Raw genomic sequence first — 26,318 nt, forward strand, 5'->3', positions numbered from 1 at the left:
ATTCCAGCTTTTGTACACAAAAATCAACACAAGCTTGTTAACAATACCTTAAAATTGTTGGTTTCCTCAATTTTACTACATTTTCAGTGCATAGTCTGTGATATTCGGGAACACAGTGCACACTGACAGGCGTGTGGGTATATTGTAGTTGGATAATCATAAAATGTGTCATGCTTTGCCTCATTACAATTCACGCTTTTCCAGAAAGCAGTTGTACGTTAAGAAAAGCCATTAATAAAAACAATTAGCCAAATGTGACAGTATGGTTTGCAATTTCCTTGTGATCAGGATCTAAGGAAACCTTCTGGAGAGGTTACTGAAGTAATGGGACAACCCTTCACAGCTTAAAAAAAGAAACCCATCAGAGCACGAAAATAGTAATAATGAGCAAGAGATTTACACATCAGCAGAGACCTCATTTTAAAGTGGACACATCACCTACAAAAAGGAAGGCAGCCATTTTATGAGCTGAATCAATAGTCTAGGTGTCACTGGTTCCCAATAAATTCATAAGCTACCTCTACTAAATAGATTCAATGGATGCAGTTTAACCATTCGGAGCAATTGAAGAGTTATTCACACTACTGGCAAGGAAAGGGTTGTAGGCAAGCAGGCACAGTATAGGTCATATTCGCTGTGCAGACCTATGAGAACATTTCAGATGTTGTTGATTGATAGGTTAATTTGTTAAAGTCTCATAGTCATAACAATCACATTAAATTGTCAAAGAGCAGCAGCATAGATTCGGAGTAAAAGGGGTCATTGTGATTGTGCACATGTCAAAATATGGACTAAACCTATATTTTCCATGCTTAAATTTACATATTAATGTCTTATATCACAATGTATAATGCATTATGCTACAATTCAACCCGAGGCTGAATGTTCAGTGTGCTGTGGTGTTTTTCTTTGTTGTCTTTTTTTATTGTTATTATTTGGACAAGTTTTCAATGTTTAGATTTATTCTTCATTGCACTCCTTAGGTGCCCATACACTAGTGTGATTTGAGCCGATTTCTCCCGATCCCAATTGATCGGGCTAAGAAATGCGCTCAAATCGGATGTGTTTGGCATCCCCTTTGGGTCAGATGTGCAGTCCCATGCGCATCGTACCTGAGCCTCCGACTCAGCCCCCTTCCAGGTGGCGGGGTATGGGGTCGCATACAATAGATTGCATGTGCAAGGAAGGTCCCGGGCAGCTCAGGGGGAGCCAGATAACCATGTACTGCATAACCCTTGTCTGTCAATCTGTGCAGAAGGTTGGCATCTCACAGTCGGCATTGTGAACATATGCAGAATAAACAATGGCACCAGTGCACCAAAATGGGAATACATCAAAGCCACAAATATTTCCTTCAGGAATTGTCCTCAGTTCCTATAGTTCATTTGATAGGGTTGTATCTCTTCCACGTATTGACACCTGGGTTCACCCTGGTCCAAAAATGGACCTTTCCTAGGCCTGGATTGATCCTGTGTCAGTAGGATGTAATTCTAGTCAGGCGCTTTTGTTCACCACGTCTCCTTACTTATGTAGGCCCAATAGCATGTTTCTCCAAAAAATAAAATGAAAAGGAACTCATGGTGCATACCAGTTTAAAATGTTCTAGTATGCAAATAACCCAAATACAATATAACCACGAACCGGAAGGGGCCCTCTCCTAGGCCTGACTTGTTCGTATCCTTTAAACAAGAAACAGGCAGATCTCCTTCCTCATTCCTTGGTTAGAGGAGAGGAGAAGAAAGGGTGGGTGCAAAAATTTCATAGTGTAAAATCTTAAACACTTTATTTAAAACAACATAACATAATAAAACAGAAAAAAATTCTTAGTACCTTCTGTTGCCTTATATTATAAGGCATTAGTGATCGTATATAGGTGGTGGAGGTTCATACCCAGGTAACACCAAATATTGGTCAGCACACACATCGAATATACTGGTTCCTTCCCACACGGTTGTAAAAACAGACTCCTGTACCAACAAGGTATTTTGGCTACCTCAGAGACTTCCTCAGGGTGTACCCTGTAAGTATTTGTGGTTTTGGTGTATTCCCATTTAGGCGTGCTAGTGCCATTGTTTATTTATTCTGCATTCTTTTATTGTGGTAGTGGGTGATTATCACAGGCATTTAGCTGCACCTATTTTTTAAAGTGCAAGAGCCCAACAATTTTTATTTCAACATTGTGAACATGTCAACTTAATAAATGTTGACATTGTAAATGTCAACACTATATACAGAAGCCACATCCGCATGTACATACGCAAAAAAATAGATGCAGTATTATTTTTTGTATGTTTATGCACAGTCCAGAGGGTTTACTGTACATAACAATTGCCAATTTAACAAACGTAAACACAACATATTTAGATTTCCAAGCCTACAGTGGAAGCAGCCATTTTTTAGGCTTTAATACCAATCCTCAAACCTGTTTTAGCTATATCACACTCAGTAGAGCATACTCATCACCAGGTGCAGATTGGGAACTAAGGGGGTTATTCTGGTTCTCTCCTTCTGGCAAATTCCTTCTCAAATGGACATAACCATGTGCACTGCAGGTGGGGCAGATGTAACTTGTGCAGAGAGAGTTAGATTTGGGTGGGGTTTTACTTTAAAGTGAGATCTATATTGCAGTGTAAAAATAAAGCAGCCAGTATTTACCCTGCACAGAAACAAAATAACTCACCCAAATCGAATTCTCTCTGCACATGTTACATCTGCCCCACCTGCACATGGTTTTGTCCATTTAAGAAGGAATTTGCCAGAAGGAGTGAACCAGAATAATCCCTTAAAAGTGGCCCTGGAAAAATTTCTAGAAGTGGCCTCACATGGGAAGCACCATATCACACGTAAGCGGAACCAACACAAAATAGACGGGATTAATACCTCATTACACCTATGTGGAAGCCATTGGTTTCTATATGCTTGGCAGTCTAGTGGTCCCCAGACCTTTAAGCCGCTTTGACAAACCCCCAACCTCTACATTTAAAATAATATCTCAATCCCCCACAGAGACTGAACACCCCAAAACCGCCATTAAACAAACAACTTGTAACCATATTCTCCTGAATATCACAAATATCCCCTCCCCCAGTGGAGCCTATAAACACTCCAGAAATAGTTACACCCCAGATAGCACCCACTCATGTCCATTTAACAGGTGTCACAATGGATATAGATGGGTGCCCAACATAGATAAGTATTTGCAGTGTTGGGTTCTCTGCTCTGTGAACTGGCAAAGGTTGGTTGTATAGGAGACACAAGGGGGATTGGACCACAGGTGCGTCAGCCTACTGGGAATCTGCATTGTAAGGTCTATGGCCAATCCGATCCTGTTCATCAATAACTATAAGTGCTGCCCGTTCACTCTGAACTATGCAATTAACTACGCCACCACATTTACTGCATCATATTGCATACCCGCCATTATTAAACCATGCAGGGGGTACGGTATTTTTGGATTGTGGGAGGAATCCTGAGTACCCGGAGTAAACCCACGCCAGCACGGGGAGAATATACAAACTCCGCACAGTGGGAATTGAACCCATCACCTCAGTGCTGTGAGGCGGTAATGCTAACCATGGCACCACTACTCTAAGGTATGATGTCTTGAATCATGGAACTGTGAATGAATCACGCAATTCATAGAGAATTGAGCCAGGATGTCCCCACCATTTCACTAATAAATGGGTGTGATACGGGAGAGGAACCTGCTCACTCACAAGTCTGTGATAAATTTGGTAGTCTCTTAGACAGGGCCATCTGAATGGGTATGGGTCCTAGGGCTGACAGAAGTGCATCTTTCATGTTTAGGGAAGAGAGCTAGCGGCACAAGGAATCTGCCAGGTTCTGCTTTGTGTGCACGGCAGATTGAGCTGGCCAGGCAATAGATGTGGGTAAATATGGGACCAGCTCAGCCAAGGGCACAATGGTATCAGCCCAATGGCAAACTGCTCCAGCGTCCCAGTGGGCCAATCCACCCCAGGTTGGTGTCAGCACTCTGATCGGTGGATAGTTCCTGCTATCCACCAATCAGCATGCTGACAGCCATTCACTGCCCGGCTGCAGTCTGGGAGGCAGCCAGACCTCACCACATCCAGCCCCTGCTCAAAGCTCCTAGAATTGTGAGGCCCAGTGTGCCTATACATTAAGATGGCCCTGCTCCTAGACATTTTGGAAATGTAGGCAAGAATGGGTTTAGAACACTCACTTGCCTACATTTGAACAGACTTATTAAAAGTAGAATATATAAACATAGACCAAGGGAGTTTTTTTTATAAAAGCACCCCCCCCCCCCCCCGCCCAATCTGTGATAAAGTAGATCATTTAAAATTCTGCATATCACTGCAATTTCCATGATAACATTGCAACACGCGTTCCCGTCAACCACTACAAGTAATGGAAACAGGCCCCAGCGTTTTAGGAGAGGTGCTCTGTCTGAAACAGCATAGGGTTGCTGAGAGCTCATCTGGTGTACATCTGATGTTCCCAATGTTTCTGCTCATGAATGGTGGATGTGAGACACCGGCAGTGTCTGTGTCTGTGCACAATAGGGTGGCTCAGTCACTTTCTCAAGTAGGCTGTGATTGTAACTTATGCTGCGCATTCAACTGAGGGTCCACTATCCCCTAAGTATTAACTTACAGCTTTGCCAGGCACTGGCCAGGCGCATTTGTGCATGTGCGAGTCAGCTCGCGGGTTTTCATACAGCAGAATGGAGAGCTAGATCCGGAAATGATGATAATCTTCAATAATTATTGGCAAACACCTGTACAGTGATAGTACATTTAAATAACAAAGAAGTTAGCTTATTTTATTCACACACCAATAAACACTTGCCTGGTATTCCCGTAGTTTCTGGGAACAGCTTTGCAATATACTGTAATAAATGATTCTTCACAATCAAAAACTGATTTACATGGCCGTGCAGGGAGAGTGCTTTTGAATGACTGCTTACGGTATAAGCTGAGTGCCAGCTCTGCTGGTCGGCTATTATATGGGCTTCCACTAAGTAGAGTGTGGGCTGTGCAACCTCTAATTATGTACAATTTATTTAAATGGTGTATCACACTAATGTATGAATGTCTGGTAAATACAAAGGGAGAAGTCATTGTGTGTTCACGTGTATGCAAACATGAGTATATGTTTATAAATATGTAGCACATGGTTATATACATATTAAAGTGTGTTATGGTTATGCTGCATGTACTGTATTTGGAGAATACAACATATCAGCTCACAGAGAATAATGGAATTTATGGGAGTTAACTGAATTTTCTACATTAATCCACCATAAAATCTGTATGGCACATTATAGCTGATGTGACTACTCTTTATACATTAATGGTATTAATCTATAGTAACTTCAAGTAAAGCATATAAGGACTTTCCTGTATTTACTCCAAAATACAGTACATGCATGTATGTACTGTATGTATGTATGTATGTATGTATGTATGTATGTATGTATGTATGTGTGTATGTATTAGTTATCATTTATATATTTATTACATTGTATAAAAATCCTAAACCTGCAATAAACAAATATGAATTATTTAACTGAGGAGCAATTTATGAATTATAGTGGATCTTCCATTAACACTTTAATTACTGGGACATTATTCGGCATCTGGCACAATGCACATTACCAAACATGTTCATATACATTTTTTTTTTAATAAATGGTTTAGGGAAACACAGGCAACTCTTTATGCTGTGAGCATAATTTTGTTGTACTGACATTTCTGCTCCATTAGAACGACTCTTCTTATTCTTTGTTTGACAAAGCACCTATTGCAAAATATCATATTTATTTTATCTACAGATCATCAGCTTTTACCATAAATTTGTGTGCAGTACAAAAACATGCCATCCAATTAGGAAAGTGCAGCTAAACACAGACACACTGTGATGGCAGACTTGCAGGTAACCCCCCACATGTGATCTGTGTGATCCTGCATGTCCCAGGTATAGGAGCTATGCCTCCAAACATACATAAATATGTAGCCACAATGTTACAGTTAAATTCACTAAACCATCAAACTCTTATGAGGCAACTCAAGCATTAGTCCATATGGTCATGAATGCAAACTAAAAATAAAATAAATGATGTCATTTATGAGCCAATCTGAGTTACTGTGGTACAGAAGCCTGCATAAAAAAAACAATGAAAAATACATATATGATGGTTAAATATACGAACAGACAGAATTTGACACCTAAAACATAAAATTAATTAATGAAAATACATTAACTTTTTTTTACAAAACCACAAATTGTCTAGTGTTGCCTATGATAACTGATGGTGTCCGGGTTGTAAGGTACTGTAACCGACGGTGTCAGGGTTGTGAGTTACTGTAGGTGTCAGGGCTGTAAGGTACTGTAACTGAGGGTGTCAGTCAGGTTTGTAACGTAATGTAACTTAGGGTGTCAGGTTTGTAAGGTACTGCAACTGAGGCTGTCAGTGTTGTAAGGTACTGTAACTGAGGGTGTCAGTGTTGTAAGGTACTGTAACTGAGGGTGTCAGTGTTGTAAGGTACTGTAACTGAGGGTGTCAGGAATGAAAGGTACTGTAATAGAGGGTGTCAATGTTGTAAGGTACTGTAACTGAGGGTGCCGGTGTTGTAAGGTACTGTAACTGAGGGGACAGGGAGGAAAGGTACTGCTTATGAGTATTGCTGTAGGTACTGTAACTGAGGGTGTCAGTGTTGTAAGGTACTGTAACTGAGGGGGTCAGGGATGAATGGTACTGTAACTGAGGGTGTCATTGTTGTAAGGTACTGTAACTGAGGGTGCCGGTGTTGTAAGATACTGTAACTGAGGGGTCAGGGATGAAAGGTACTGCATATGAGTATTGCTGTAGGTACTGTAACTGAGGGTGTCAGGGCTATAAGGTGAGGGTATCAGGTTGTAAGGTACTATAACTGATGATGCCAATTTGTAAGTTAATGTAAAGCAGCAATTTGGAGATTATATGGTCCAAATAGGCTCCATTACAATAACATATCTAATTACCTTTACAGATATTTCAAATAGTATCAATAATTGAATTATATTGTAAGTAATTAATTTAACCATACTATAAAAACCCATCAAGTCCTCAGACTAGAAAGGGAAGAAATTGGGATGCTCTTCTCTCTCTGCCCTTGAGAAGCTACTATGTCCTTTAAAAAAAATTCAATAAGATTGCATGCTCCCTATAGCTACAAATCAAGTAATGAAAATATCTTCATCTCAAAGCTGACTAGTACCGGTAATTCATGTAAATAGATATATCTTTATATATACATTATGAAAGGAACATTCATGACCTCATAATACCCCAACAAGCAGAGAAATGGCAAAACCTTTTCCCAAGCTGTGTCAGACAGTCCTAAGTACCCCTTATTTTTGTTTTATTTGGGCACACGTCTTACTTCAGGAAGATAAAAAGGACAAATTCTAGTATGTGTTTGCACAATATAAATATATACAGTCACAGTATTCCGTCCAATACTAACAGCCTACACTTCTTGCCTTTATTGGTGCAGAATACTTCATACATGTACCTTTCACCTCATGAATATTCTGTCATGTGATAAGTAAGGTACCCACAGACTACAACACCATAAGTCACCTTGGAACATCTGGCTCATACGTGAGCCCTGGTGATGCAGACAAGGATAACTCCATTAGCCACCACCCATACAATAATAAATGGACATAAAGAGAATATCTCTCTTAATAAATTGGGAACACATTGATCATCTTGTTGACGGACTCCTTGGGGTGTATTTGCCTCACCCCACTATTACAGCTGCCTCAACAACCTTTAGCCTTCACACAGACCTTTCAAACCACCTGTCTTTATTCAGACATTTTGAAAAAACATACCTCTATTTCTGCTCTCATTGCAAATCCCCATCCATTATCGGAAGATGCACCAAGGTCACACGCCTGATATTCCACCAACCCTCTATACACACATAGGAAGACTCTTTGTTGAGCTAGTGGCAACCATCAACATTATGGACACATAATAAATTCCACAAAATATAAAAAAGCCAGATCCTCCAAGCGTTTAGGTATAGCAATATTTACAGCTCCTTATTCATTTTGTCATCTCTTTCTCCAACCTTCCAAATATCCACACTGGCAGTAAGCGCCCTGATATCACCTTGGTAGCACAGACAATGGCTATCACCCATTTATACACCAACAGTGAGAATACATTGCAAACACCAAAGTTGCGTCCACTTACCCAAAAGCATTCTTGATTACGTCTTGTTGTTTTGTCTTCCCCCGAAATCGCTATCAGATCTTGCAGAGCGGCTGTATTCGCACGCAGATCCTTCTGACTGCCTCAGATAGAGAGGCGACTGGCCTCCAATTCGTTCACCTTCCCAAATGATACACTTATACCTCAATTAAAAGCTTAATGCTCTACTGATCTCTGCCCGGAGGAGGTAAACAAGCGGCACTCTCTCCAAAGCCACTGGCCCTCGCTTTAACCCAATCACCAAGCACAGATGCAGAAATTACCCAGTGTAGCCTCTCCCAGCTGAGAGCTCTGCAAACCAAAAGATACTGTATTAACATACAAATCGGATGGGAGGTCTAAGGGGGGTGGTGGTGTAGAGGGAGAGAGAGAATACAGAGTGTACTTCTCATCTCCTCTTGCAGTGAGGGCATGCCAGCTCTAACTCATACATTTCCCTGGCACACTTTAGAATCTGGGTTACCACTATGCATCGCTCTGTGGCCATGCAGGAGTCTGGGAAGAGGAGACGCAAAAGGTGAGATACTGTAACCTCAGTTCCACACTGTAAGCTCTTCAGATCAGGGGCTGTTAGATAGATCTTTGTCTCATTGTGTCTGACTTATGTGATTTCATTTATTTTGTGTTGAATTCGTGCCTTCCTTCCTAAATGTGCTACACAAAGCACACACACACATCTATCAAATGTTGTGCAAACATACAGTTAAATGGAAGGAGAGTGTTTCAGGCATATAGCTGTTTGAAGTCTGATAAGATCCAATTATCCCAGTCGGTCTAGCTTTTCGTTATCAATTGGAAAAGCGCAGGATTTATCTGATTATCATAATACGGAGTACAGATTGGTTTTGACATATTTTACATATTCTAGCCTCTGCCACTTCTGCTGGATGATCAGTCCTGATATCTACTACTCATTCTATCCTATGGAATCAAACAAACCCGCTGATATTGAGGGTGCCATTTGAGATTACAATGTAAAATCATGTTAAGCGATTCCTCTGTATACAAATGATGTATATATTTTAAACGTAAAATATACAAATATATGTCACACAGTCCTGGCAGCAAAAGCAGACACGGCTCTTGCATTAAAACAATGTATAGCAGAACACTTTGGGACAGAAGGAAGTAGACTGACTGCACAGTCGCAGATACAAAGGGATACAGACATTAGAGTACTAACAAATACAAGCGCACATGGATAGTAAGAAAGAGTTTGTTAATAAGAAATGTTCTTTTAAAATAAAAAATAGCACTGATAAGAGACAAAAGTTGCATTCACCTCTCCGGGATTATTCTGCGCCTACATAATGGGCTGGGTTCCAAAATGTCCTTGTAGTAATATTTATAAGACAATACACATTTGCAAGAAATGTACGCTTTGTCACTTACATAAAATAATGTTTTCCAATAGGGATTCAAAACCATAAAAAAGTACAATTATTTTCAATATAATAGCAATAAAGTAGCCACATATACATTGTTCCTTTTCTTATAAAAGAAAAAAAAATGTACATCTGTCGAAATCATTCTTTCAATAAATAATTGTAATAGCCTTCATCACCCCTACTGAGAGGCAATTCAGCCTACCCCCTATTCTCTCTGTACACTTGTACTTTCGATCTCTACCTCCTAATCTCACATCACCTCTGTCTGTTAAATGGAATTTTTAAAATAAAAATACAGCCATTAATAAAATGTGTCAGGGATAAACAGAAGCTGAAGGAAAACTGGGAGAAGAGTGATAACAATTACATTGTCATTTGGCGGGGATAATGTGTTTTTTCTAGAGTGTAGAAAATCAATAATGTGCAGCTGTACCAAAGAGCTTGCAATCCATTGTATGTAATAAATCATTAAATGCTGCATTTAATATCTACAGGGCTCATGTTAGATCAAATATGCCTTCCATACCATAGTCACAGATTTTAGGGGTTTTAGATACTGTATTTACTTTTGTATTGTGATCCATTGCAAAGATTTATTTCCATACTCACACAGCATTTACACAATAGAAAAATAATAATTGATTTACCTTGTCCATGATGGAACATTCAGTTACTTCACACATATAACCCAGGTTGCAACCACGTAGTGTTCTACGGAGAATTCTGACATCACTTGCAAAACTCATCTAAGAAAAGAAGCACCCAGGTGCCAAGTACACCCATAGGAAACCCTTTAGACTGACTCCATTCCATGCATGTTACCCTCATTTTAATAACAATGGTCCTTTTCACATGCCCCTGTCCCAGTAGACTTCTGTGGGGTCACCTTGCAAAACATCATGATCATCCCATTATATGCCTGACTTGTTTTCACAGGATCCTATTCACTAAGGAACAATGGACATTACAGATCATTAAATACTATTAAAGTGAATTAATAGACTCAAATGGATTTCACAGCATGATGAGTAAACCCGTAAGATTGAAGGGTATGTCAAAGCTAGAACCAGAGCCTGCCGAATGTATTTGCACATTTTTACAGAAATAATATAGCTATTTTTTTATTCACTTTTTAACATGAATAATATGTTAACACTTTCCATGTTCATTTTCCTTAAAAAAACAGAATTTATTATGTATCCCAAATTGCACATGTGCCTACAGCCACCACCTGGACACTACGATTTTACTAAATTGAACATAGAAATTTTGAGAAAAATGGGCACTAAAATGGATTACAGGCTAGAAAACAAAACTCATAGGGAAAAACATAAAACACAGTTTATCTATTGGATACTGAAACCCGGAGACAGACAAGATTAATGAAACAAAATAAAATCAATAAAAAAATGAAACAAATTAAAAAATAAAACACTAAATATAAATGCACACTATGTAAAAATACAACAGTAAGCAACAAAAATATAGAGTGAAAATAAAAATCCAGGAAAACCAACATAATAGTTGTCATATATTATATTAATAATAATAATAACAACAACAACCATCACAATAATAATGAAGTCACTTATTCTGGGACTAATTAAGAGTAAAACACAGAGGGGGAAATGTAATAGGATGAGAAATTCAGAAGGTGAGAGATTTGGTAAGAAATCTCCAGTTTTTTTTTTTTTGTTCAAAGCAGCAATCATTTACACTGCAAAACCAGTTTGATTTTGAAGTGTAAATGATTGCCGCTTTAAAAAAAAACCCTAGAGATTTTTTACCAAATCTCTCACTATCAGAATCTCGATCCTATTAAATTTCACCACAAGTCGGCCATAATTGGTCCATGATTGCATACATTAAATGTTATCCCACCATGTCTGTAATGTTTTGGGGGTGTGTTGCTTGGCTATAATGTCAATTTCCGGTCCCACATTCAGAAATCTGACAGGGGTAAAATGCTAGAAGATAAAGGTAATGTACTAGTGTGATATATGATATTTAAAAAATATATATATATTTACATGTTTCTTGTATTATTTCAAATGTATTTATTTAACGTTTGCATGGTTGTTGCACTGTAGAATTCTGAATAATCAAGTTGTATTACATTGAGATACTCTCCCCCTATATCTACTGTTGAAGGTGAGGTGGACTACAGTACTTCACATCCAAACATTGGTCTGGCTGCCACATGGGTGCTGCCACATTGGCTTATTGAGTATCAACACTTGTACACAAAAGGCAAACATAATATGATGCACTCATATAATTATTTCTTAGTATACATATTAATCTTTTATACATTTATATAAAATGGATATGCCATCTCCATTTATTTAAAGTAAAAGCAAAACGTAACAAAAAAACTAAAATAATAATTAGGCCCTATAGTGAAATTGTGAAGAAAAAAATAAAGGGTTTAAAAATAACACAAGTTACCTTGGTATAAATGACAATATATTTAAAGCATTCTTGGTAACTTCCACTCAATATTGTCAAAACCCATAACAGGACATATGATGACATACTGTATAGCCTACTACAGGTCTTTGTATAAAATGGATTAGTACTATATCCCGGCGGTCGGAATCCCGGCATTCAAAATCCCGACGCTGGAATCCCGACTGCCGAAATCCCGACAAGGGGGGGACGTGGATCGCCACCCCCTTGAGGGCTTGCTGTGCTCGCCACGCAGTGAGCCCGGTGCCACGCTACGCTCGGGATACTAATTTATTCTCCCTCTATGGGTGGTGACCCCCCAAATCCTGGCGCTGCTGGCGGTAGTAAGATGAGCTGCATTCCCCCCTCCCTCCCCCAGCACTGCTGACAGCTATGAGTTGACCTGGAGTCCGTCCACCGCAGCGCTGCTGAGGGCCATAAACTGAACTGGAGTCCAACCACCCCCAGTGCTGCTTACAGCAGTAAGCTGACCTTGGGTCAGCCCACCCCAGCGCTGCTGAAGGTAGTAAGCTGACCTGAAATCCGCCCACCTCCGGCGCTGCTGACGGCCACAAACTGACCTGAAGACAGTCCACCCCAGTGCTGCTGATGGCCATAAACTGAACTGAAGTCCACCCACCCCCTGCACTGCTGGCGGCGGTAAGCTGGCTTGGTGTCACCCCACCCCCAGCACTGCTGGCGGTAGTAAACTGAACTGGAAACTTCTATGGAAGCAAAATGCGGTTTAAAGGATAATGTAGCATTTCAACAAATGGATCAGCCTGCCTGGATATACTGGGATCTACGCCTTTAAGAACAAGCAGTAATAGATGAAGTGATATCCAGATCTTGGGCGCTCCCCTTCTAGACAAAAAAAAACATCTGGTTGCTGCAGAAACTACAACTAACTGAGCTGACAGATCACCTGAAAATGCAATTTTTTGTCCAAAACTGGAGTCCGCCCACCTGCGCTGCCAGACTGGAGATGCCTGCGTCCCACTGCCACATCCCCTCCCTGCAGCAGTATGTGTATTAGATGGTAGTATAAATACCAACAAGCTTGTATATTCCAATGCAAGGATGTACACCATAATTATACTAGCATTTAGCACAAAGCCACAGACTTAGATGAACCCGACTTCTAAGTTTTATACTAAGAAATAATTACTTGAGAGCCTCAACAAAAATTCCTTTTGGTCTTTTTATGTATAATAGGATGATGCCCTCCTTCCACATGCACATGTAATGGGCAGGGCCGCTGAGAGGTACGGCGGGCCCTGGTCAAATTGCGGGGACGTGGCCTAATCACGGAAGGTGTGGTCACCTCCCGTGATTAGGCCACGCCCCCAAGATGTTTAGGAGGGATGAAATAAACACTCTAAAGTCGAGGGGGGAGTGTTATTGTCACCCCTCAGCAGCAGCACACACCTACCTACAGCATGTGCTGTGCTGACAGCAGGCTTAGTAAGAGCTCTCACGCTATCAGTGAGACACTCATGCTGAGCCTGCTGTCAGCACAGCACATGCTGGAGAGGTGTGTGCTGCCGCCGCTGCTGCCCGGGAGGAACGGAGGGGGAAGGGGGGGGGGGGGGTTGGACCAGGGGCCCCACCAGGCCCCTCCGGCAAGCCCGGGCCCAGGTAATTAGCACCTGCTCCCCCTCCCTCTTGGCAGCCATGTTGATAGGTGGTGTGTGCCCAAAGGATAGGAAAAAGTACTTGTATCAGCCCAGCAAACTAGACAAAGCCCCTAGACAAGGAGTGTCAAAATCGATCCTCAAGATCTACCAACGGTCCACGTTTTTCAATTCACCGAGCAGGTGCACAGCTGTAGTCATTACGAACTGTCAGATTTTCAAACCTGCTGCATTCATTCCTATATAGATCCACACGTTGCCTGAAAAACATGAACTGTTGGTAGATCTTGAGGACAGGATTGGCCACCCCTGGACCAACCAGTTTATATGTATGTAAGGTAACATTAATTGCTGCATATTCTCTCTTTCTCTCTCTCTCTCTCTCCCTCTCTCTCAATGTCTGGATCTCATATAACCACATGTGCATCCATGTTGTACAGAGAACCTTTTGCTCATACAGTATCTGGGATATGATTGTAGGGCATGTGGAAACCATAAGCATTATTCGTTTTCTACAGCAATACCGGAAAAGACATACAGGCAAAATTACTATTTAGCACTGGGAAATTCGCAGGCTTGCATGAGATGGGATTTTACCCTGGTTGGGCGGAAAATACCTGATCGCAGGGCTATGCATTTTAGCAGAGCAGCGATCAGGTCTGAATACCCCCCAGCAGCCTGCTACAGAGAAGAGGGGATAGTGGACATGTTTAGTTTTGGATAAACACTTATTTCATGCATTCTACTGAGGCAAGCTTAGAATTTCTAGAGGGGGTTTACAAATGCTTGATGTTAGAGTGGCTGTGGCCAGCACATGATGGGTGCATAATTAGCACTTATGCTATAGTCTGCCTCATACAAAGCACAGTTTATGTAATACACCAGACATACAGGGCCAGCGATTACAGCAAGCAGTTAGAGGCAGCAATAAGGTCAGGCTGCCTGGCTGAATGTTATTGGTTTTCTAGATGTGGGCACCATTCTGTAATCCAATTTTCCTATCTGCCAATCGCTGGAGCAATACCAGAAGTTTGAGTTGTAGCAGAGACATCTAGGCATCTTTTGGAGCTCCTGTTCCATTGAGACCTATATACACTAGATAAGAATTTAAAATAATTATTTAAAAAAACAAAAACCTCTATTGTGAACATTCAATATCATATACAGTGCTCGCTCCCTCACCGTTTACAAAAAAAAGTCATGATGACAGAAACAAAAACATATTTACCTGGCCATCGGCACAGCAGGGCTCTTATTCAAATGAGCATGCTGTGCCGCCCCACAAGTCTAGTGGGACCTAGTACACATTTTCCTATCTCATGGAAAGAGGCCTATCTCTTCTTGCCGGAAGCTACTTCCTGTTCTGTTTGGTGTGGCCCTCTGATTGAGAGCAGATCCACACATAGGAAGTAATTCTGGTTCATACTCTGCATTGCGAATTTGCAAAGGGGAGCGATAGTGAAGGCCTGAGCATGCACGGTAGTCGCCGACCCTCAAATGGTTTCTGGCCCGCACCCAAGGCTGAGAATGAATGTTTAGCAAAACATCCATTCACTGTGGGCTGGGACATTCGCCATGCGAGGGGGGGGGGGGGGCAGATGTTTGTTTGGTCGGCATTTGGTTAAATCACAAAGCTGCGAAATTCACAGCTTTGCAAATCAACCAGAATAACCTCCATAGAGCATACTTGGTAGAGCTGCAGCAGCTTAGCATATGTGATCCTCAGGGCCGTCTTAGTGTATGGGCTTGAAGGGCAGTTGCCCAAGGGCCCCAAAACGCTAGGGGACCAAAGCCTACTACTCCCGTTGGCAACACCTGCCCCTGCCAATCGCACCCTGTGTACCACTACACCGGGTTGGGGCACCCACCACCCTGACAGTGGTCGGTGCCACAGATGACCGCCCCGCAGTCTGCGGGAAGCCTGCAGAGCAGTACTGGGAGGGGATGGCAACTGCACCAATCACCTGCAGCAGGAGTTGGGATCCCTTATCCACCTCTCTGTGTAGAGAGCAGGCTACATTGCAGCAATGTGATCTCCGGTTCCCGCTCTTCTCCTGAGTCCTGGTTCCAATGACGCTACTGAGTGACAGTCTGACAGGCAGGTGGCAGCCCCTAACTTAAGTAAGTGCCTATCAATTGAATTATATAGTAAACAGTCCAAAAGTAATGGCACTCAAGAGGCATATGCAGTAGATACAAATAAGATTGTAGTATCCTACTATTACCTGTATGATAATACTATCTTATCCTGCTGCTTATGCCTTTGGAGTGCCATTACATTTGGAATGTTTATATGGTTTCTGATTGGGCACCTGAGATAGTTGTATCTTTATTATATTGATTGCCGGCTGAATTGGAGGACTATATACAGTGACGGACTGGGCCGCCAAATCGGCCCTGGCATTTGTGCATCCACCACACATGTGCACGCTGCCTCTTCCGGCTTGCAGGATAAAAGGGGAATAGCAGCGTGTGATGCCTCCCTCTCTCCTGGACCTCAGCTGCGCACAGAGAGAGCCGCCGGACCCGACACAAGTCCAGCGGCTTTCTCTGTGCGCTGGTCGGAAGGCTGAACCTCCACCTTACACAAAGAAATCAGACCACCTGGCCATCTGTCCCTCTGGCATTTGCCAGAAGTGCCAGGTGGCCAGTCTGGCCCTGACAATATATATATATTCAATACCAGGAGATCTCCAGATGGAAGCACAGCAGCGGCAACACGGTTTATCCATGGTGCCGCTGCTGTGCTTCCATCTGGAGATCTCCTAGTATTGTGTATTAATCCTTGCAGTCGTGCACACAGTCTGCTGAATACCTATTGGATTACCGGACCTATCTGGGACTATATATATATATATATATATATATATATATATATATATATATATATATATATATATATATATAATGTACACACACATTGCATTATGTGTTGCATTACTATGTATTGTTTACCGTAACTATGCCCATGCTCCCTGGTCATTATATTTGATTGTTGTTGTTTACACATACCATTTTGTATGCGTTTTTAGTATTGTGCATTGACACTCTCGCACTTATGCCCGCACACCACCAGATATGTGTATCAACATATACCTATGTCGGATTTCTATATGGGATGCGGTCAATTTGCCGGCGTTCAGAATCCCGACACTGGAATCCCGACTGCCGAAATCCCGAAACTTTCTCCCTCCGTGGGTGTCCACGACACCCATAGAGGGAGAATGAAATAGCGTGCCGAGCGTAGCGAGGCACCGGGCCCGCTGCGTGGCGAGCGCAGCGAGCCCGCAAGGGGGGGCGATCCACGTCCCCCCCATGTCGGGATTTCGGCGGTCGGGATTCCAGTGTCGGGATTCCGACCGCCGGGATCCCGACCGCCGGGATTACGTATTGGATCCTTCTATATAGTGCGTTTGGCATATATTTTCTTTGTTTGGCGTTGATGCGATGTGCCATTATGTACATACTTCATTTCCCTTTTGCTGTTATGTTATTTGCATTTTTCGCCGTTTTAAAAAAATGTTCATGTCTGTTTATGTACACAGGTTGCCGGGCAACCTGGCCTGCCGGAGGACGTTGCAGATGTTGTAACGTAATCAGTGAGCATTGCAGAACGCATGTTGCCTGGAGGTGACGTAGATGATCCCGGAAACCGGCGGCAGGGGTCCCGGAACTCGGTGGGGATATAAGGTTAGTTTCATTTGTATTCTTATTAATCTTGATAAAGGTGAAATAAACTGAAACGTTGATTTGCATACCTTGCTGTGCATCATTGTCCACTTGAAGTCCTGTGGAGTGCCGCTCCCCCCTGGCTGGATTATTTGTATTTGTGCCCCTGTGCACATGAGAAGGCACCTGGGCAACTACTGTTTGAATTATTTGGAGTGCTGGGTCATATCGTCCATATATATATATATCTGTGCTTACTCTCAACTGACGACGGAGCCTGCGAGCTCCGAAACGTTTTGTTACCTGCACATGGAATAAATATTCCTATTGGATTTCACCACTTCCTACAGTCTCTGAGTGCCGCTTACTCCCGCTATATATATATATATATATATATATATATGCATACCCTCCAACATGACCCATTCCATTAGGTACAAAATGCTCTGTTCCTGGACTTCCCTGCCAGTGGCAGTTACAGATGTGAGCCTGCAGCACAGTCCAATATTCAAAAAGGGGAGCCACACCAGCTGCCATCCCAAACAACACTGAGAGTTGATGTGACCCCCCCTCTTTGAATATTGGACTGTGCTGTAGGCTCACATCTGTAACTGTCACTGGCAGGGAAGTCCAGGAACAGAGCATTTTGTACCTAATGGGATGGGTCATGTTGGAGGGTATGTATATATATATATATATATATATATATATATATATATATATATATTATATATATATATATATATATATATATATATATATATAGACAGCAGGGTCCCCGGCGTTTAATAGACAGCAGGGTCCCCGACGTTTAACAGGGACGCACACGGCACTGCAGCATATCAAGCAGATAAACGTTGGGGACCCTGCTGTCTATTTATCTTCACAAAGGCACGCAGCTACACTGAACCGCTGGGAGATAGTGCCGGTCCATTGGAATATATATATATATATATATATAATATATATATATAGACAGCAGGGTCCCCAATGGACCGGCACTATCTCACATATATATATATATATATATATATATATATATTACATAAATTTTCTTTGATGGTGGCACTCTGGACTTTGTAAATGAATACAATTCAGACCACTCGGGTTATCTGCAACGTTTCAACGCTTTATTGCTTTTTTATCAAGCCATAGGTCATCTACACACAGACCAGGTATAAATACCTCAATCATAACCCATATCCGATATCTGCTTCACCTGGAGACAATCCCTCCTATTCCAGGGTCGAACATTGTGAATTAAGTATTAAATTACAGCATGTCCATAATTAATACAAATTACATACACTTTAAAAAAAATTCATAGAAAAAGCAAAACCAACATACAACATAAATATTTGCAACAAGCAAGATTAACGATTGTGTACCACGGATTATAGAACTACGTACACACTATACAATCAATACAATCTCATTCTATTCTTGGAACTGACTTGCAATAAATACTGCACCAAATTAATGTCTATTTGTTACTAATATAAGCATCAAGTGATCACAATACTTTTAAAGGAAACATTATAATCCTACCATTTCGTTTAACCCTTTTGGTGTCAACGTATCAAATTTTATTATCCATTTGGATTCTGATTGCAAAAGTTTCCTAGATCTGTCTCCCCCTCAAATTGGAGGGGGGACATGATCTATTATCTTGTCCCACAAGACAGCTAGGTTGTGTTTAGCAATCGCAAAGTGTCTGGCTATCGGTTGTTCACTGGTGCCAGACACTAACGTTGCCTTTATTGCTGACCGATGCTGTCCCATTCTTTCATTAAAAGTGCAATCGGTCTTGCCGACATACACAAGGGAACACGAGCATGTGATTGTATACACAACAAAGCGCAGGCTACACGTTACATGAAGTCTAATGTTAAACTTTTGACCAGACCGAGGGTGGCAAAATAAATTGCCAGTTTGCAAATATCGACATGTCACACAGGCCCTTATTCTGGTTGGTGCGGATATGTCCGCGTGCGTTCGTTCCGCCGATGTTTTGTGTTTGCGCATGTGCAGAGGCATATCTGCGCATGTGCTAAAGGGACATTCATCCAAATTCCGCATGAATTGTTTACACTACGAACAGGGGGAGGAGAGGGGCGTGAAGGGCTGTTTGGCCTTATTAACATATGCATACGCCCCGCGTTTCATGGGCGTTCCCATGAAAACGCTGGGCGTACGTATGGTAATGCGGCCGTGACGCACATGTAGGGGGCGGACATATGACATTGCCGGATGTCAGCTGCCTGCCCAGATCCCTGCTTTTGCACGGAGAAATGCCCGAGTGGTCTGAGCTCGCGGGAGCTGCCTGACCACTGGGTCCTGCATTCGATGGTCTGCGACCATCGAATGATGGGGGAGGTTCCCAGAGATGGAGGAGGTGTATACATGAGAAATCCACTCGTGCTCGCACGGTCCTGGCCGCATATTCGGCTCCGGCCGCACAGACCAGAATAAGGCCACCTATTTCCCAAAAACATTCTATTTTGTTTCTTATTCATCTCAGTTATATCAGTCTTAACCAGCAGGTCTTTTAGATTCCTGCTTCTACGGTAACAGGTCATTAACGATGTCCCTTTAAGGGGGCCCAACTCTGTGTCAGTCGATATCATATGGGTGGTGTTTGAGGTATTTATACCTGGTCTGTGTGTATTTGACCTGAAGCTTGATAAAAATGCAATAAAGCGTTGAAACGTTGCAGATAACCCGAGTGATCTGAATTTTATTCATTTACAAAGTCCGGAGTGCCACCATCAAAGAGACTATACATTTGCTTCAGCGTGACTGCTGGAGCATACGGGAGGCACCTGGCTACATATATGTAGGTAGGGGCCCGGAACATCAGGACTGTTGTCTAGCTTACTCTGGCTGCCTGTCGCAGAGCAGCTTGCAAGGCCAAAGAGACCACGCAACGTGTGTGTGCGTGTGTGGGTGACCAAGAGTGTTCTGCACTCAGATCACAGATGCATGGAAAAGGCCTCTAGTTGCTACAGACACCTCCTGCGGCTGTGCAATCTCAACCACACCGGAATTGGACCGCAAGCTTTCAAACATAAATGACTCAAAATAGCAAAGCAGAAAACAAGTAAGCAATAATTATCATACTTTGTAACATCAAACACGGAGCTCTTTGGATCATATTGGCATTGTATCCAGATAGCTGAGTAGGAATTGCCACTTATAACCATATGCAGTAACACTTGTACTGCTGTAAAGTGCCCACTTCCCATCAAACCAACAGTCGTAGAAATCAACCGTTTATTGCAGTAGCACATTGATTATCACGTATTTGTTAATTTACAGAATGTCTTAATTTCCTGAACTGACCTTTTTTTTTTACAGAAATTATGGTAATTGTAGTTCCACAGAGCTCACAGCTATCAGATAGAAGACATCACAACATTCTAAAGTAGCTTGTTCTCAGTCCAATGACAGTGGCATCCTCTCTTCAAGGGCTCCCAACCTTTTTGTTCTAACAAGACTGTCCCAGCGGCATAGGTGAATCTAGAACTATGGCAATGGGTGGTCCCAGATCCAAATACTTTTATACAAAATACCTTTGCGCAATGAAAGTGGGGCGTGGCCTCACAGAAAGGAGGCGTGCCATCACAAATAGGGGAGTAGTAATACACATTAGACCACACACCGTAATGCCCATTACACATTTTAGCAAACTCCGTAATACCCATTACACATAAGCCACATGCCATAATGCCAATTACACATAAGGCCACACACCATAATGCCCATTACACATTGTGCCACACATCATGATGCCCATTACATACTCTATAGAAGGAGGTTGGGTGATCCGCACCATAAGTCAAATATTCATATTTTTATTTTATGTATTATTTTCTTTCTGGGTAGAGAGATACTCGCCTACCAAGAATTTTTTCAAAATATATAGTTCCTGGTTTGCAAGGGTGCCGCCCCCTGATTTGTCAATTAAGCAGTGTAAACAAGAGAGGAAGAAAAGAAATCAGTTTGGAGTGGGGCGCACTCCTTACCCAGAATGTCTCTTATTGGACTTTTTCATAAAAACGTACCTAATATTAGGTGTATACTTTATTGGTGTGTATTTAACACGTTAGCCTATCCGGCCATCACTTTTATTTATATTACGGGTTTTCAACTGTATTAGTTGTATTGTACAGTTGAAAACCCGTAATATAAATAAAAGTGATGGCCGGATAGGCTAACGTGTTAAAAATACACACCAATAAAGTATACACCTAATATTAGGTACGTTTTTATGAAAAAGTCCAATAAGAGACATTCTGGGTAAGGAGTGCGCCCCACTCCAAACTGATTTCTTTTCTTCCTCTCTTGTTTACACTGCCATTACATACTCTATAACAAACCGTAATGGCCATTTACGCTTACCTACATGCTCATTGCTAGAGGGTTCTTGCTTGATGCCAGGGGCTTCAAGCTCGATGCCAAGGGCTTCATGCTCGATGCCAAGGGGGCTCCATGCTTGTTGTCAAGGGGGAATTAAATTGCTTTTTGCAAGAGGGGAGTGAAATTGCTTGTTGCCAAGGGGGGGGGGGATTGCATGTTGCCAAGGGGGAGGGAATTGCTCATTGCCAAGGGGGAGTGACACCGGGCGCACACAATTTAAGAAAATGACAGCTGGGCAGAAAGTGTGTGCAGACCTGCCAGTGGGAGTAACATATCGTTGGATAGGATGCTGGCAGTTAAAATGCCAAGGCTAGAATCCAGACTCATGGCCAGCAGATCGGTGCTTGAATACCAACATTGCTGGAGATGCAGTCTCTGCTGGCATCCAAAAATATGCTGAGGCGGGTTTAGGGTTATGCCACAAGGGGAGAGGGGGTTAGCTTTAGGCTCTAGGGGGTGCTGTCTTGGTTAGGGTGCAATAAGGAGGATTAGGCACTGAAAAAGGGGGGTTGAGGATAGGCTACAAAAGGTATCACTACAGTTAGTGTCACCCAGGGACAGATGCATTAAGCTTCAAAAGTGATAAAATGGAGAGTGATAAACAGCCAGCCAATCAGCTCCTGCCTGCCATGTCACAGACTGTGTTTGAAAAATGTCAGGCAGGAGTTGATGGGCTGGCTGTTTATCACTCTCCATTTTATCAATTTTGAAGCTTGATACATCTGACCCCCAGTGCGGTAACTCACAGTCTCACCACTCCCCACTACGGACCCCCTCCATTACCACACCACATGGAATCCTTAGTGATGTTTTTGTAGTCATTTTTTTTAATTATAACTCCTTTCATATATATATCAATGAATGTAAATAGCAATAGTAGTGATATAAATAGATATAAAAAAAACCCAACATTATGGCTTTATTCTCAGCCTGGCATTATCTGTCCTATAAGGCCGATAATTGCGCAGTGTGTATGCAGAAACAGGGCCTGATGGTTGGTCTACAACCTGTTTTCCAGCCTGAGAGCTCAATTATCTGACAGTATGTTTTCGGAGACACTAATGGTGTGTACACATGGTACTTTTTGCCTTCCGATGTTGACGATATAGTCAACATCGGATCGGAATCGGATACAGATCGCAAGGGTTTTAACCCTTCAGATCCCGATCCGATTCCGATGCGCGTTCACGTATCGCAAGGCAGAAAGTCTTGTCTGCCATGACTATATAGTGCAGATGTGCACTATATAGTCAGACTTGTATGCAAATCGGATGTGCCTTTAGATACTATCCACGATCCGATCTGATCGAATCGTGGATAGTATCTTAAGGCACATCTGACCGTGTGTACACACCATAAGGGATAAGCTACTATAAACATAGGTTGAACTAGATGGACGCAAGTCTTTATTCTGCCTCACCTACTATGTAACTATGTAACTACAGTATATTTGAGAAGTGATTTGGAATCAAAAGGTTTGCTTGGAATGATACACTGTATGCAAGGCATGTCCAAACTATGGCCCTCCAGCTGTTGTGAAACTACAAGTCCCATCATGCCTCACCACAGTATTGATATTAGGGAACTATGGCAAGGCATGCTGGGATGTTTCAAAACAGCTGGAGGGCCACAGTTTGGACATGCCTGGTGTATCTGGAAAAAGCTGTTTTCAGTCAGTCTAGTTAGGATTGTTGGGTAAAATCCTATAGTGGTTAGCCAGCAAAACTGTTCTAGAATATCTGTGAGACTTCCCAAATCAGATGATGTGATTCCTGGTGATTTGTGTTATCAATACTCCGGCCCCCTGTTTGAAGTTGCAAAGCGCAGTATGATAGAGTGAGAGACAGAGGCGCCATGATACCACACCTCCTATGGAAGCGCAGTGTTTCCACATTCTAAATAGCCTCCCATGAAAATTAAAATAAAATTTTCAGTTTTAAACGAAAATATTGTTTAAAAGCTAATGATACTTTTATTGTTTATTATCATGACTAAATTCCACACAGTGCGTAACAAATATTTTTGGCACAATAAATGATCTGTTATCATCATTATGAATAAGCAGCACATATAAACAATGTTTCATGAATAAGTCATAACAATAAAAAAAATGATAAATGTGTGTTTATTCATGTTAGAAGCCTGGCAAATTGGGGAGATTGTGCAGCGACTACCAAGGCTGGATCTGACCACAGCAAGGTGGATGAAGCTGCAGATGGATGAACATGGTTATCTTTGAAAGGCATCCATGTGCTAAGAACTATGATGTTGATGGAGCTGTCCTACGTGATTGTCCACAGGGGAGCTATCTGCACTCATATGCCCAAGAGAGATCTATTGACTGCTCCCTGTGCTTTCTCAGATTTCATTTTCAATTAGCCACAAGGCAATCTCACTGTGAAACAATGCTAATGTTGTTTAAGCCTACTCGGCTAAAATCGATGCAGCTGTCAGTGATGCTACGGCTGAGGAGCGAGGCAAGACCCTCAAAAAGAAATATGTGTTTCTCTGCCATTTATGGAACCCCTATACAACTCTGTAATGACATTTTAAAATCAAAAACAAAAAAAAACCCAAACAATTACTTTAATCTCCCTATTTGGAGCCAAACTTGACTTTTTAGGGGTATTTGCCATTACTGTATATTTTATTGTTATTATTATTATTATTATTATTATTATTATTGTTGTTGTTATTATTATTAATACTGTCTATAAAGTTGTTTTATGTTTATTAATACTTATAATGCTATATCCGTTTTGCTGAATGTCTGTAACATGGGACTATTACTGGTGCCTGTCCTTGTGTTTCCCTCCTATATCCCTATATATTGCTTGCAGCAGGGCCCTCCTACCTCTAAGTCTGTCTGTCTGTTACCCAGTTTGTTTTATCACTGTCTACTATTGTAAAGCGCAATGGAATCTGCTGCGCTATATAAGAAACTGTAAATAAATAAATAAACATGTACATTGTAAAATAAAATGCTATTATTTATTTATATAAGTTTCGATTCAAGGATGTACGCTAATGCAATTACAAGTTCCTAGGCTAGGCTAATTAGCAAGTGAATCTGACACCCAGAACTGAAAATAGACGCATCCATTTGCAAGCTGGCGGGGACCGCGCGGAGACTGCTTAGCGAGCAGATCTGAATCAGGCCCCTTATCCGAGAATGTGTAATCATTCATATCATGCCTGCCAAGGTAGAGCTATCTACTGATAAATTATCTGGATCACAGCTATGGGTATGCATGATCCAGTGGAACTGGGTTTCCAGTCACACTTTAAAAACATAACAAAGATAGATTAGAAAAATGACTGAAAACCAAATAGGAATGAAAAAAAGTATACTTCAAATATAACAAAGCAGGACATTAATACATACTTTTGATTTCACCTCTGTGAGATTACAGAATGGAAGTTTAAGTAGCAAGTGTGGTGGATGTGGTGATTCATATTTGTGATATTTGGGTGAAAATGTCCACATTTCAAAGACTTCTGTAATCATGCACATGACATAATTTACTAACATACTACCCTCCCAGAATGGCCGGGAGGATCCCGAAAATAGGGCCCCCCTCCCAGCCCCCGGGGAAGGTGGGCAAGTCTCTTGCATCCCCTGGCAGCCTTCCCCATTGAAACGAAAAAAGGATTTCACAGGTCAGCATTGAGGGGGCAGGGCCTAAATGACACGGACAGTGTAATTTTGTACACTTTTTAGTCCCGCCCCCAATCAGCGGACCCGTGAATTGCAGGGTTTGAGTGTTATAAGGGCGGGGCTTGGAGACACGAGTAGTGTCTAGTCCAAGGATCCTCAAACTATTTTGCTCTGGGACCCCAATAGATAATAAAAATAATGATAGGACCCCAGCAAGTTACTGCATAAGGTCATCACATCACATGTGTAGTCAGCAGACAGCACATACATGGCAGCTTTTTGGAGGCACAAAATCATGTGTTGAGTCTAAAATAACAGACAATTCAACAGATATTTCAGACTCCTTGAATCACTGACTGAGATTAGAAAAGTCATCAGCCTGAGATGGTCGGGACCCACAGTTTGAGAACCACTGGTCTAGTCTGTTCTCCCGGAAAGGAATTCTCTCTGGCCATTCTCTCTGTTTGAGTGCACACTGAAGGCTTGCTCATTATGGCCCTCATTTTTATGTGTATGGAGTAGCGGCTCATGCAGTAAAGTACCGCTGTCCAGTACTTTACGCATATGTTGAACCCATACTGCGCATGTGCAGTGATGGTTGGATCAGTGTCAGCTTCCATTTCTCCCATTGCTGGTGTGTTGATGCTGTTTCAGGGAAGGGAAGAGGTAGAGGACGGAGATTTCCTTGCCTCTTGGTAGTTATTGTGCAGTCATGCAGTGGCCAATGGTGCTTGGGAAGATCCGATACTGTGTGCTTGGACGCAATTAAGATCAGTAATGTGGCAGGAGGGGTGGAACTACTGCCAATGTCCTCCCATCACTGATGATAAAAGCAGTGCAGGGGCATTAGA

The 26,318-nt window shown here is 42.0% G+C and overlaps 1 protein-coding gene and 1 long non-coding RNA gene across 9 annotated transcripts in view; one reads left to right on the forward strand and one right to left on the reverse strand.

Moving 5' to 3' along the window:
• The window catches only part of LOC146008023 (uncharacterized protein C17orf113-like), a 294,190-nt gene that overhangs the window by 105,029 nt on the left and 162,843 nt on the right, over nt 1-26,318 (reverse strand). The window contains exon 1 of one of the 8 annotated variants that reach the window (XM_083146891.1): nt 10,287-10,397. The exons of 5 other annotated variants lie outside the window; for them this stretch is intronic. In XM_083146891.1, the coding sequence (XP_083003017.1) occupies nt 10,287-10,305 (19 nt within the window). In that variant the 5' untranslated portion in view covers nt 10,306-10,397. Of the gene's footprint in view, nt 1-7,866; nt 8,099-8,233; nt 8,657-10,286; nt 10,398-26,318 lie in introns of those variants that run through there. 2 more of the 8 variants (XM_083146892.1, XM_083146890.1) reach the window with 2 other exon arrangements.
• On the forward strand, nt 8,594-24,765 carry LOC146008024 (uncharacterized). The gene is made up of 3 exons (XR_014444446.1): nt 8,594-8,768; nt 17,267-17,411; nt 23,948-24,765. It is a non-coding gene; the product is annotated as an uncharacterized LOC146008024 (long non-coding RNA).

The sequence above is a fragment of the Crinia signifera genome, chromosome 6, assembly GCF_055691185.1.
Source record: "Crinia signifera chromosome 6, ASM5569118v1, whole genome shotgun sequence".
Classification (NCBI taxonomy): domain Eukaryota; kingdom Metazoa; phylum Chordata; class Amphibia; order Anura; family Myobatrachidae; genus Crinia; species Crinia signifera.